This window comes from Sitophilus oryzae, unplaced genomic scaffold, assembly GCF_002938485.1.
Source record: "Sitophilus oryzae breed Bouriz unplaced genomic scaffold, Soryzae_2.0 scaffold_614_pilon_pilon, whole genome shotgun sequence".
Lineage (NCBI taxonomy): Eukaryota > Metazoa > Arthropoda > Insecta > Coleoptera > Curculionidae > Sitophilus > Sitophilus oryzae.
Genome location: NW_022147212.1, coordinates 1513048 through 1526771, shown reverse-complemented (window position 1 = coordinate 1526771; position 13724 = coordinate 1513048). Strand labels below are relative to the sequence as shown.

General features: G+C 31.8%; 2 protein-coding genes across 2 annotated transcripts in view; both read left to right on the top strand.

The window, feature by feature from the left end:
* Positions 1 to 549: 549 nt before the first annotated feature.
* On the top strand, positions 550 to 7138 carry LOC115887739 (the record flags this gene model as incomplete). Its single annotated transcript, XM_030907214.1, has 3 exons — positions 550 to 734; positions 2570 to 2839; positions 6539 to 7138. Coding segments are annotated over 3 exons (729 nt in total), but the record flags the coding sequence as incomplete, so codon positions are not given.
* Positions 7139 to 7395: 257 nt separating this feature from the next.
* The window catches only part of LOC115887722 (brefeldin A-inhibited guanine nucleotide-exchange protein 1), a 30449-nt gene continuing 24120 nt past the window's right edge, over positions 7396 to 13724 (top strand). Inside the window, exons 1-3 of the mRNA XM_030907196.1 lie at positions 7396 to 7794; positions 8088 to 8405; positions 8473 to 8974. Coding sequence (XP_030763056.1) covers positions 7671 to 7794; positions 8088 to 8405; positions 8473 to 8974 — 944 coding nt within the window. The 5' untranslated portion in view covers positions 7396 to 7670. The remainder of the gene's footprint in view (positions 7795 to 8087; positions 8406 to 8472; positions 8975 to 13724) is intronic.

The following is a 13724-nucleotide window of genomic DNA, read 5'->3' as shown; positions in this document are numbered from 1 at the left end:
CGACCATACCAACAGGTATGGTAGGCTATTAAGATCGACAAAAAAAAAGTTTTTTTAATTTCACTCAAAATGAGTTATTTGAGTCATAAATGACCTAAATACAAAATATTTTCATGGTGTCTGTCTGTCTACCTGTCCGTCTGTCCGTCTGTCTGTTACACGATAACTCAAAAACCGCTAAACCGATTTTAACCAAATTTGGCACAAACATACTGTGGCACCCGAGAATCTGGCCATTAGTTTTTGGTGGGGGTGGGGGTTGGAAAGGGGGTATGGGAGGGGGTTAAACATTTTAAAAAATCGTAACTCCAAAATTACAGTAGCTAGCGAAACGTGGTTTTTAATTTAAGATTAGGAATAATATTTGCAACAAAATTTCTAATAACTTCAAAATCAGTCAAAGTCGCAGTTTTTGAGATAACTGAAACTAAAAGAACTGCCTACCAACTTTTGATTAACATATTTTAGTATGGGCGGCTATACGTGCCTACCGGCGCCAATTTTTTTATGGCTATACTGGGTACTGATTGACATACGTTTTTGTTTTAGCCATATACGATAGTAAACGAACGAAATGGTCGAGTTGGAGGTTACGTAAACAACAGTAGTCCCAGACAAAACGGGTACACCTCATCCAGAGCACCTTCTGCCTTAAGTAGAGGAAGCAGATACGATGACACAGGTTCCGATATCTATGTTACCAGTGGTGCTTATAAAGCTCCATCGGAAATCAGGTAATTATTATTTTTATTAGGACTTTTTTCCTTTCGTATATTGTATTTGTTAATATTAACATTGGCATTTATATTAATAGACAATTCGTTTATAACAATAGACATTACTTTGACCACATGTATAAAATTGTACACTTTTTCTTGTTGTTTAAAAAAATACGATAGTATATAACATCTTTATTCATAGACATTATCCTCAGTTTATCTCCCCACTCTTTAAATTCGGCGAACACTTTTTCTAGAACTCTGTTCTCTAGACTTTGCAAGCAGCAATTGGGTAATTGCTTCTAGAGCTTCCGCAAAATTGCTTCAAAAAAAACATCATCTACATGCTAAAAAAAATCAAAAAAAGTTTAAGCAAATTCTTATGACACAATCTCCGAATTTTACTTTTGTCAAGCTTTTATCGTATACAAAGTCCGGCAATAGTGCGTCGGGTATCTGTAGCTTCTAGACTAAAAAGCTTGGAAATTTTGTTTAAGTACATACTTAGTGTATGTAATAGGACGTATTTCAGGAAAATATTATAACTTCTACAGGTTGGCTCAAAAAAGTGTGAGTGGATCGGGATGATTTTTTTTAAATGAAACACCCTGTATATTATTGCATCTTTGGCTTCCTTTCAGATCACTTTACATAATCCTAAGATAATAGAAGTAAATATATTTAGATATTTTGTTATTGTCTGTCCAGTGGCGCACATATTTATTTTCGAAAAATATTCCAGCGATAACCCATATGCACGTCCCTGATGAATTTAGAGACACTTTTTTGGCATTAAAATATATAGCACTTATAGTAACTTTTAGCCTCAAAATTTCATTCGAATCACTCAAAGTACTGGGAAGAAAATTATAATAAATCGAAAGATATTATTAGGACTTTAACACCCTGTAGCTACGAAACAAAGCAGAATCGGATGTTGATATAAAAAATAAATCTTATTTTTACGTGAGGAATCTCCTCACGAAAAATGGTACATGTTTTTTGAAACAACCTGTATAATATACAACTATTAATTAATTTGATCGTATTTTCAAACTTTAAAAGAGAGCAGTTCGATATTTATTGGGACTGAACAATAGAACTCACTGCCAGAATTTCTTTAAAAATTTCAAAATACTGACTCTTCCTTCTTTATTAATTTTTGAAACCGTTTGCTTAATCCGCAAGCATATATCTGCTATTCCCGAAAGGCCATCTCACTACTCACAACTATCCACTTAGGAATGCACAGCACACAGCACGATCTTTATCTGCCAACGCCGAGCTCAGAACTAGTTAAAGGCTAAATATTGTACAATGCCAAAAAAATGTACAATCATCTGCCTTTGAATATCAAGTCGCTTTCATTCTTTCCTGCATTTCGCAAAGCTCTGAAATCATACTTACTGGAGAGATCCCTATATGCGGTAAACGACTTTTTTGTTTAATCATGAACAATTTTGAATTTTAAAATTTTGATCATCTCACACACTGGTTAAAAGTCTAGTATTTAATATTTTATAACTTTTAAATGATTATATCCATTTACAATTTTCCTGTAGTAAAATTTTAATGATAGGTACGCCTTTTTTGTGTTCTTCAATGTCCATGTATGTTCTATTTGTAATTTTAATGACGTAATTATTTTTTTGAATTGTATTTTAATGTAATAATTGTAAATTATTTTTTATTAATTTGAATTAAGTGAAGCTTCGTAATCAATTTTACGTATTTTTATTTAAAGAAAATACGAATTTTGCTTGCTTTGTTTACTTATTACTAAACTTACACGAGAAGAATTATATCATCTATTTTTTATAATATTTTAATAAACCTTTTTATTACTGTAGTCGGACATCTAGAGCTAGAGCACCCAGCCACTACTCCTACAGGTCCGGAATGGCTCCTTCCGTCGCTAGCAGAGCTAGCAGGAGTACTGCAAAGACGGGTAGAGGGTCAAGAAAAGCGGGAATGACGATAGAAACGATGGCAGCCCCGAATCCCTTTTGCCCCAACATAAAAGGCATGTGTTGCTTGATGCTGTTGCTGAATTTAGGCATCATCCTTGTAACTCTCGGATTCGTAATCGTCATTCAATTTTTCGAGCCACTTATTGTTTGGTATGTATCCTAATTCTAAACTAGTGTATGTATATGTCACGATATATGTATAAGCCATATTTACTAACAAATGTCTATAACCTCTTATGTGTAAAAAAAATTAATTGGATACCTCATATACAGGGTGGTCCAAATTGTGTACAGGGTGGTCTGTTTTAAGAACCCAATTTTCTGTCTAGAGATAGCAAAACCGACATAGACCGTAACCACCGTAATAACAAGGCCGGACAGCTTATTCGTGACGTCATCAACTGGAGGCCTAAACTTTGATTGCATTTGATATACTTTATACGTATATAATGGATATAAACTTAAATTGCACCAAATTTTTAATAAATAATAATTAAACATAAAATTTGAAAAACATCAGATTGATATCCTATCTCACATTATCCATCGTCATTGTATTTATTTATGCTGTAAGTGTGTCTAAGTTTCTTTTATTTCCTTTTCCAAGTCATTATTTTTTAACAGTAGTTTTTCAGACGTGTGTTTCTAATAGATTTTATAACAATTTTTACAATAACTTTATAAATTACAATAACTTTATAAATTCACCCTTTTTATAAGCATTGTAAATAGTACATTGCGGAAATTTTAATAATGGTGTTATTACTTTTAATGTAATCCAAAGATATTTTTGATAAAAATATTTTTTCATTGTGAATTTTGAGAAACTCCTCATGGCTTTGCAAGACTTTGTTAAAATTATATATTCAAATAAAACTATATCAGTTATTTCATCTTTTGGAAACCCAAGACTGCCTTTAGAAAGGTTTTTTATAAGTGAATTTTGTTCAATATCAGTGTTGTCTGAAAATGTTAAATTATTTTTAGGGACATTAATGACTGAATCTTAAGTTTCTTTTCGCCTTCATATAAATGTCGAACACAAATACTGCACTGACTCCCGGCTAACTGTCTATATTTTCCAAACCTACTTTCAAGAGGATCAGTTTGCAAGTTCTCGAGTAAAACATACCTCATATTTTACTCATTAAAACAATATTTTATTACTTCAAGCTCAACCTGTTACTCAACTCAAGTTAATAACTTTAATATTGAGCACAGATAAAAGTTAGAATTTTTTATTATTTTCATCGCATTTTAAAGAATTTAGTAAATAACAAGCATGACTAATAATTTGATCAGTATTACTATCAGGGTTCGGAAAACTACATGTTACTCTTTAAAACTACATAAACTACATTACATGTAGTTAATCGATGTAGAGGGTGTAGTTTATGTAGCTTTCAAATATGAAAGGTTTGAGGTGAGGTAAAAGATAAGTAGAAAATACATATAAATATATATGAGAAAACAGAAGAAATATAGGTTTAAATATAATATTCACATCTTATTATTTAGATATTATAAGGCATTATACCTTTTAAATTGTATAATTGCACACACTTATAATCACTTTATAGTTTAAACACCTCTTTTTACAGATTTATAACTGTTTTCACCCTTCTATTATCGATTATAATTACCACGTCCGCACACCTACCGATAAATCGATGACTGTCAACTACGGCAATACCACTCGTATGATTTTTTCCGTATTCTATTAAAACTATTTTTATATACTATAATATATTTAAAAACTCGGAAAAGACATTTTAAAACTTCGAAATATATCTGGCGAGTGAAAAAAGATCCACAATTTGAACTTTTATCGGGTAATTATCAACGCTGCTAAATAGAATTGGGCCTCCAGTTGGTGACGTCACGAGATTTTTACGTCACAGCTGTCCGGCCTTGTTATTACGGTGGTTACGCATAGACATCATAATATGGGCTATTTCTGGGCTGAGACATATTTAATGGTATATACTGCTTGTCGATATTTTTACTGCTAACCCATATCTGTACCCCAGAAGCAAACTATTAAGTCACAAAACGTAGTTTTGAGAAAATGGAATTTAAAGTTCTTTTTTGATATTATTTCCAGTGGCGGCTCATGATCATTATTGTAGGGAGGTCAATATTTAAAAATATTGCGTCGATTTTTTTTAAGACGCGCCCTCGGACGCGCCCAAATTTAATTGATTTCTTACAAGGTACTTTTGTACGTTTAGTTAAAGAAAAATAAATCTAAAAATAAATATAAGTTCTGTTAAAATGACATCTGCCCTTACATTTTTAAACAGGTTGCAGACCCCAGTGCCATTTCACTAAAAATCCAGTCAATGTTAATTCTTTACACAAATTTTCCACGGTAGGATTTAAAATACATATAAATATACGTTATATATATGTCAGAAAAATATAAATGTCATATATACACATACACAATTCTAAAAGTTTTATTTCACATTTTTTTTATATTTTAAGTCAATGCGGCGTTCTTTCTCTAAAGTTTTTCGAAATTTAAGCAATTATTTTCTTTTAACCGCACGATTTCACAAACTAAACTATATATGTATGTTGTCTATTTTAAAATATCTATTCCAGAATCAGTCAACCACAGTTCATCATTTATCCATAACCGGAAAATTATGAATTGTTACCTACACATAAATTTCGCGCTACACCTCAAACTAGATGGGATTTCTTTCGATATTAAAATTTAAATATTGCTTTATATTGACTAAACCAAACATTATACGCCATAAAACCTAGGTTGTTTTATAATTTGAGTTTTTATAACACCCAAACTGCCCAAACGGCGAAATTTTTAACGACTGAAATCCTTTTATGAATGACGCGGTCATTGGCAATATATAAACTATATCTATCGCACCTTAACCCGTTATATTTGGTAATACCTTACCTTGATGGCGCTCCGAGCCGCGGCATTTTTAGTTTAATACGTAAAATATAGCGGGAACGACGGACAAAATGAAATTTTGACCGGCAGAAGAGACAATGGGTAATAAAACGTTTTTAAGGGAAAATTGGACAAATTGATGGTTTTTGGGAATAGTTTAGAATATCTTAGGATGAAAAAAGTTATTTACAAATTTATTATTTCATTTAAATAGGTTTTTCCTAATTTTCTTCTGATTTTTTTTTTGAGGGGGGGGAGGGCATTGACCATTTGACCTTATGTTACTCGGTTATTTTTAAACCCATGATTGTAATATTTGGTATATGAACTTGAATGAAATTAATACATTTTTTTAAATAAATAAACAAATTATTTTTTTGAGTGACTGCGAACATAATTTGTATATTAGAAAAAAAACATTTACAGGACTTAATTTATATTAAACTCAACTTATATTACTTATTAGAGTGTTATTTTCTATCGAATAAAGTAGAAATATACGGAGAGTTTCATTTAAAAATCAAAAGTTGTAGTCATTTCCGGTGAAAAAGGAGGTGACCGAAAACAATAATCGAATATGGGAATCAATCCTAATTTATGTCAAATACTAATATACTAAATATCGTTTTTTTTATCTGAAAAAATAAAAAAGTTATAGGAGTGAGCCACTTTCGAGACGCACCCGGTATTAAAAAAAGTTTTTTTAAATGTGTATACTGCCAGATTTTAAAACCAAAAATTAAAAAGCCAGAAACATGCAACCTGATCAGGAGCAACTTGGTAACAGTGGACCACCCTGTATACGAAAATCACTTTTTTGATCAAATTTTTGGCAGTACTAAGCTTAATTTTTATTTTAGAATGCATATCGAAGTTATTTTCAAAGAAAATACATTTTGAAATATTCTATTTCTTTTTTGTTTTAGGATTTTTGGAGTAATCTTCCTGATTTTCGGCTTCCTTACATTGATCGGCAGTTTAATATACTGTGTGGTCATATTCCGAGACGCCAAATCTCCCAGCCAGGTGAACCCTGACGAATTATACTGGACCCACCACTGGTCAAAAACGATCGGGGCTTCCCCGGAGATCCACTACAAAGCTGAAGAAAAATATGGCGACGATAGATACAGTGACAGATATTCCGTTAGCAAATTGTCCGGAAAATATTCTGATAGAGATAAAAATGGCAGATATTGATATACGAACGACTTAAATCTGATTAAAAACAAAATTTAAATAGTTTCTCATAAAGTATAATGTTATATACATATAAAAATTCTTATTAATGTGACATGTAAAATGTAAATTAATAAAAATTATTAATTAGTTAATACAATACATGTTAACTTCTGTGTAATAATTGTATAAAACACGAACAATTTACTCCAGCTTACCAATGTAAGTTTACATTTTTAACATAGCTTTAATTTTATACGTGTAAAGTTCTTCGTTAAATTAATATATTTTACGATATTTTTATATTAACACAATGAACATTTGTGATTTTATTAATGTAGATAACAGAAAATAAAATGCTTTAAATATAATACTTAATCTTAATATAATGATATAAATACAGAAAATGTTCTTGTGTGATTTAAAAAATATAATTTCCCTTCATAATCCTTATACCAATCCTTATATAAATATCTGATAATATACCTACCTTAGTGGTAGTACACCAAATATACACTAGGCACGTTTTTATGGTTGCCTAAGATACTCTTAGTGGTGCCATCTTTTGGATCTTTTAGTAATTCCAATGACAACATACAACACGTCCAACGTCAATCTGACAAATATGAAATATGAACAAGAACTTTTGGCTAAATAAACAATATTTTTGTAAAAATTATCCTTTAAAAACGGTTTCTAATTAATTTTAATTAAAGTTCGATATTTGTACAACGTATAGTAATGTATTTAAACAGTGTCTGTGTGGTAAATAGTGCGCAATTTATGTTGAAATAACAAGTTACACGTCACTTAAAAATGAGCCTCCCTTCAATGGATTTGAGGGGTATTTTATGTTGATTAATAATATCTTTGTAAACGATGCAATCAAATAGTAAAACGAGAGAGATGTTCATATTAAGAGCTTTAGAAAAGATTCTTAATGATAAGGAAATTAAAAGATCATATCATTCCCAACTGAAAAGAGCATGCGAAGCTGCTTTAGGTAAGTTTTTTGCTTTGAATTGATAACAGTATCAGAAATTGATTATACCTGTGTTGAAAATGTAGTAATAAAGATTAAAAAATCGTAAAAGAATACGAATAATGTGAATAAAGTAATCAATAGAAGCCAAGGTTTATTTTAACTTTCACTTGGTTATTAAAAGATTACATTCTAAATTCATTTGATGTCATAGGTATTTTTATATAAAAGGATTAGAACAGCTTAATTAAATATATAAATAAATAATTCTTTTATTTAGCAGTTTGCTAAACAGAAAAATAATATTTTTTTAGAGGAACTTAAAAATGAAACCAAAAACGAATCTTCTCCTGACGATGAACAACCAGATAAAATATCGGATGTCTTACCATTACCTAAAAGTGGTGACGCTAATGTGCTTACCACTGAAAAATATTTCCTTCCCTTTGAGTTAGCTTGTCAAAGCAAATCGGCCAGAATTGTTACCACAGCTTTAGATTGTTTACAAAAATTAATTGCTTACGGTCATTTAACTGCTAACGTACCAGATTCCACTACCCCAGGAAAGCTTCTTATAGATCGAATTGTGGAGACTATTTGTTCATGTTTTACTGGACCACAAACTGATGAAGGTACTGGGATAAAATTGATGCCTATCAAATAATATAATCTAATATTTTGTACGTGTATTTGTTATAGGTGTTCAATTACAGATAATAAAAGCACTACTTACCGTAGTTACTAGTCAGCATGTTGAAGTGCACGAAGGTACAGTGTTATTGGCTGTGAGAACTTGCTATAATATATTTCTTGCTAGTAAGAATCTGATAAATCAAACTACAGCTCGAGCCACTTTGACTCAAATGCTAAATGTCATCTTTACACGAATGGAGAATCAGGCTTTAGAAGCCGAAGTTCATGCGGAATTACATGCAAGTGATAAATTAGGTCTAGCAAATGGTGAGGCAAAATTTGCCAAAGATGAGCATGGAAATGTATTGGTGAATGGAGATGCTGAAGGAAAAAGTGAATCAAAACTTGAATTTACTGAGAGTGAAAAAACGGCAGTAGAGATTTTGGATAATATTATCGATGGGGTGGTGTTAGAAGTGGATAACAAAATTGCTATGGCCGTTTCTACTTCTTCAATTAATTCTGTAGAAGAAACAGACAGTAAAAGTGTGTCTTCTTCTATAACAAGGTAAGTCACATAATGATTTTTTTTTAGTTTTGTAAGGTCAAGTGGTGTTAAAATGAGACATTTTTCAAAACTTTTACTTTTTTTCTTCGTTACAGCCATTTAAATACAAAAGTATTTCTTCTATAAAAGCACAGACTAACTTATTAAGTTAGTTTGTGACAAAAGGCGTCCCATATAGGAAGTAAAGAGTGTCCCATATAGTATGAGTGCTAACAACGTCGGAAAAACAAGAATTTTGAGAATGCTGGCTCTTTAATATATCTTTTGCCGATAGATAGACATTGCGTTCACTACTGCGCATTGAAAGAAGATCCTATTATTTTTATTTAGTCCTTTTATTTAGTCCGCCTGTGAAGCGAGAAGTCCGAGTACGAAACCGGCTCACGGTAATTTTTTTTTAATTTTACTTTAGTTTATATCCTGGAAGTAAAGTATTAAATAATTCTAGTGATTAAAAAAAAACAAATATTTAATACTTTTCTATCAGAATATAAACCAAAATAAAATTAAAAAAAAAGTTTACCCCGAGCCGGTTTCGAACTCGGGACTTGTCGTTTCATAGGCGTAACCTTTTCGCGCCGCGCTATGAAGACTTGCTCGATTTGTATTCAATACTAGAATTTAACGAACTATATGAAAAAATATAGGATTTTCTTTCAATGTGCAGTAGTGAACGCAGCGTCTAGCGGCAGCCAAACGGCTCGCACGCTGTTCCAGGGAGCATAGCAAAAGATATATTAAAGAGCCAGCTTTCTTAAAATTCTCTCTCGAAAACATTGCTAGCTCTGAGACTAATATTTAACCCATAAAAATATCTGAATATCCCTAAATAAAAATCTGAAAATTAGACATGCTGGGTTAAATATAAGACTGTCACAAAAAATGCACATTTAAAGGCCCTCCTATCATTTATATTAAATACTCAAGTAAATATTCGACTAGAAGGATAAAAATTAGACATAGAAGTTTTTTTTATAATGAAGACTTGAAGTAAATAATGTGTGTTAAGTGCCAAAATCATTTCGAGATAAACAAACAATATTTTTTGTTCTATAACCAATGTATAAGAACAGGCGGTGTCTCTGTTGAGAATTTTTTTTAATACATAGCTGTTAGCACTTGGTTAGCACTTAGTGCTTTATACAGGGTGTTCCTTAATGACCTGCTAATATTTAAGGTGGTTCTTGGACCTATTCTAAGAGAAAAACTTCATATGAATGTATGTCGTAAACATCTTAATTTCTGAGGTACAGGATGGTAAAATTTTCTTAAAAATATATTTTTTTTCATAATGACTCTGACTTTATCTTTGTATACCGAACGGCCCTAGCCCCCCAACGCCTCTTACTCCCATGGCGTTAAACGCTATATACGGGAGCTATTATTATTATTACTCTGACTTTATTACAGATATGTATATTTATGAAATTTGATACTCGTTTTCTATCCATCAAAATACCTTTTATGGTGTACAAAGAATTTTATTTATTTCAACCAGTGCCGTCCATACGGGTTTTGTATTGCATATTTTTCGAGAAAAAGTGGTACACCACTGACTTCTCATAAATTAAAAATTATTTTAAAAATCTCTATTCATTTCTAAATATTTTTTATCTCCGGATTTTTTTAGTCCGACTCATAGTTTTTGCTTAAAAAAATTAAAGTCAGTTTACTTCAGGCTTCAGGGTCAAATTTGATGTGGTGACTGTTGTGTCGAAATCATCTCTGCATTGGCTGGAAGGAAATGAAGAAATAAAACAATTTTTTTTTGTATATCAAAATAAGCATTTATATGCATGGAAGACGTGTATCACATATAACATGAGAGATATTATGAACAAAAAAATAGAAAATTTTACCACCCTGTATCTGAAAAGTTAAAGATGTTTAGGACGTGTATTCATAAGAAGTTTTTTTTTCTTAGAATAGGTCCAAGAATCACCTCCTTAAATATTAGCATGTCATTAAGGAACACCCTGTATATGTTGTTGGCTATGGAACGTGACAAACCGGGCAACGGCCCAGCGATGTCGAGACACCGGTTCCCATTAGAACACCGAAGTTAAGCGACGTAAGGCGATACTAGTGGATGGACGGGTGACCGGTTCGAAACTCTGTATCGTGCTGTTGTCCAATAAAGACAAAAGTGTAAAATCTATTGACACACACTGCTCATTCACGCCGGTTCGAGGCCGGATGAGATCGGATATCTCGTGCGAGTAAGTGTCGATTTAGACACTTGCCAAGTCGGTAGGCCATTGACCATGATATGGCCGAGGACAGCGGTTCGGCTTCCGGGTAAACAAAATAGGCCCCGTCCAGATTAGCCCTGGCAGCAAAAAGGAGACGTTAACTAAAATCTTTTTACTTTTACTTGACAAAGCGACATGACAAACCGATTTTTGGCCATTTACCACATTATTTAATTCATGTCTTCATTTGTAGAACTGAAATAAAAAAAATTAAACTAATAAAGAACACCTGCATATACCTAATTCAAATCAAAATAAGTGACATTACACCCTTGCAAAACATTTATAAACTGAAAGTGTAAAAGAAATAAATTAAATTAAAAATGAGGAAAAATATGTAGTTAGTAAATAAAATACTATTAATAGTGTCACTTGAAGAGTAGAACAAAAAGAACTACAATTATATCAGTTAACGAACTAAATATTTTTCAAAATCTGTTGAAAGAGGAAACATTCCGCAGTACTAGAAGTCCCGCCTTGCACACTTGAGGGTGGTAATTTTAAAACAACGCCTTTCTTTAAAGGATTATTTATCTCAGTAACTACAGTTTTTTTACATGGTATTTTTGAGTTATGACGAAAATTTAAATCTCATATTTACCCCTACCTTTTTCTCATTATACACCCTTTTGTGTGTCTCAATTAACTAGCTTCTCATACAACAGGACTCAGTTTAAATGGGCATGCCTTTCAAGACCATGACACCTGTAACCTATCTATCCACGCGACGACAGGAGTCGAACCCTTACTACTTCATATTTATATCATCCGACAAAAGTTTGGTAGTCAGTTTCAAAACGAGACAATGGATTTGTAATTCATTTTTCCATGATTCATCACACAAAGATTAAATAAGTTATGTAGGCGATATTTTAACAATTACTGTTAAGTGTTCCTAACAAGAAAACTCACTTAATACAGGGTGGTCCGAACTGTATTCCGGAAACTGAGGCTGCATATTCTGCAGATAAAAATAAGTAGAAAAGTTTATATAAATCTATGTTCTAAAATCATTCTAAAATGCTTAGTTTTGTAGATACAGGGTGTAGAAGTTTCATTTTTATTTCGATTGTTTTCAAATAATTTATGAAGTAATGTTAATATGCGGATGAAAATTGGTGTCTAGGAGTTTTTTGACATGAAAAAGTTAATTTTGACGTCAATATGACTCCTACTTGTAGAAGGCGCCACCTACGTATTTTTTAACTGGTTTGTAGAGTAATAACTTTTTGTCCGTACCTGTATAAAACTACTGAGTAAAAAAATATACATTTACGACGGTTTTTACGTCAAAAAGGTTTCTTGGTCAAAATCGCTATGAGTAATGGTTCTCGAAATATTTGGAATCGAAATTATAAATACCTGTCATCACTGACATAAATCAAACATGTTAACTAAGTTATTAGACTGAAATCATAAATTTGAAATATGTTTATTATTTTTTTTATGTTAAAAGATTTTATGTTTATTATGTTAAAAGAGCCAAAAGTTCTTTATCATCATTTTTTCGCAAAAAAATTAATTATTAATTAAAAAAAATAAAAATTTTCCAAATTTATAATTTCACTCAAATAACTATCTACCCAATATGTTTATTTTTTGTCAATAATGACATGCATTGACTATTTCCATTCTAAATATCTTGAGAACGGTTGGTTGTAGCGATTTTTACCAAGAGACATTTTTTACGTAGAAAGTCACGGAAATGTATATTTTTTCACTCAGTAGTTTTATTCAGGTACGGACAAAAAGTTATTACTTTTCAAAACAGTTAAAACACATGTAGGTGGTGCCCCCTACAAATAGGAGTCATATTGACATCAAAATCAAATTTCTCACGTCAAAAAACTTCCAGACACCAATTTTCATCCAAATAATGACGTTACTTCAGAAATTATTTGGAAAAAATCGAAATAAAAATAAATGAAACTTCTACACCCTGTATCTCCGAAACTAAGCATTTCGGGATATACATGTATACGAACATTTTCACTTTTTTATCTGTAGAATCTGCTGCCGAAGTTTCTGGAATACAATTCGGACCACCCTGTATAAGTTTTCAGTAGTTTTATTTGAATGTCTCATTTTTTACCTAAATATAGCATTTTTACACCAATTGACCCTATTTTTTTTCAATAGGATTCCTTCACAAGAGAGCTTAAATACAAATAGCGAAAACGACTCTGCAGTAACGGCAAAGTTCACACATATTCTTCAAAAAGATGCCTTTTTAGTATTTAGAGCTTTGTGCAAGCTGTCAATGAAGCCATTACCCGAGGGTACACCAGATCCAAAATCGCACGAGCTAAGATCAAAAATTCTCTCATTACAACTTCTTCTGTCCATTCTACAGAACGCTGGGCCAGTTTTCCGAGCAAACGAGATGTTTATAATTGCGATAAAACAGTATTTGTGTGTGGCATTATCGAAAAACGGAGTCAGCTCTATCCCAAAAGTTTTCGAACTCTCCTTGGCCATATTTTTAGCGCTTTTGTCCA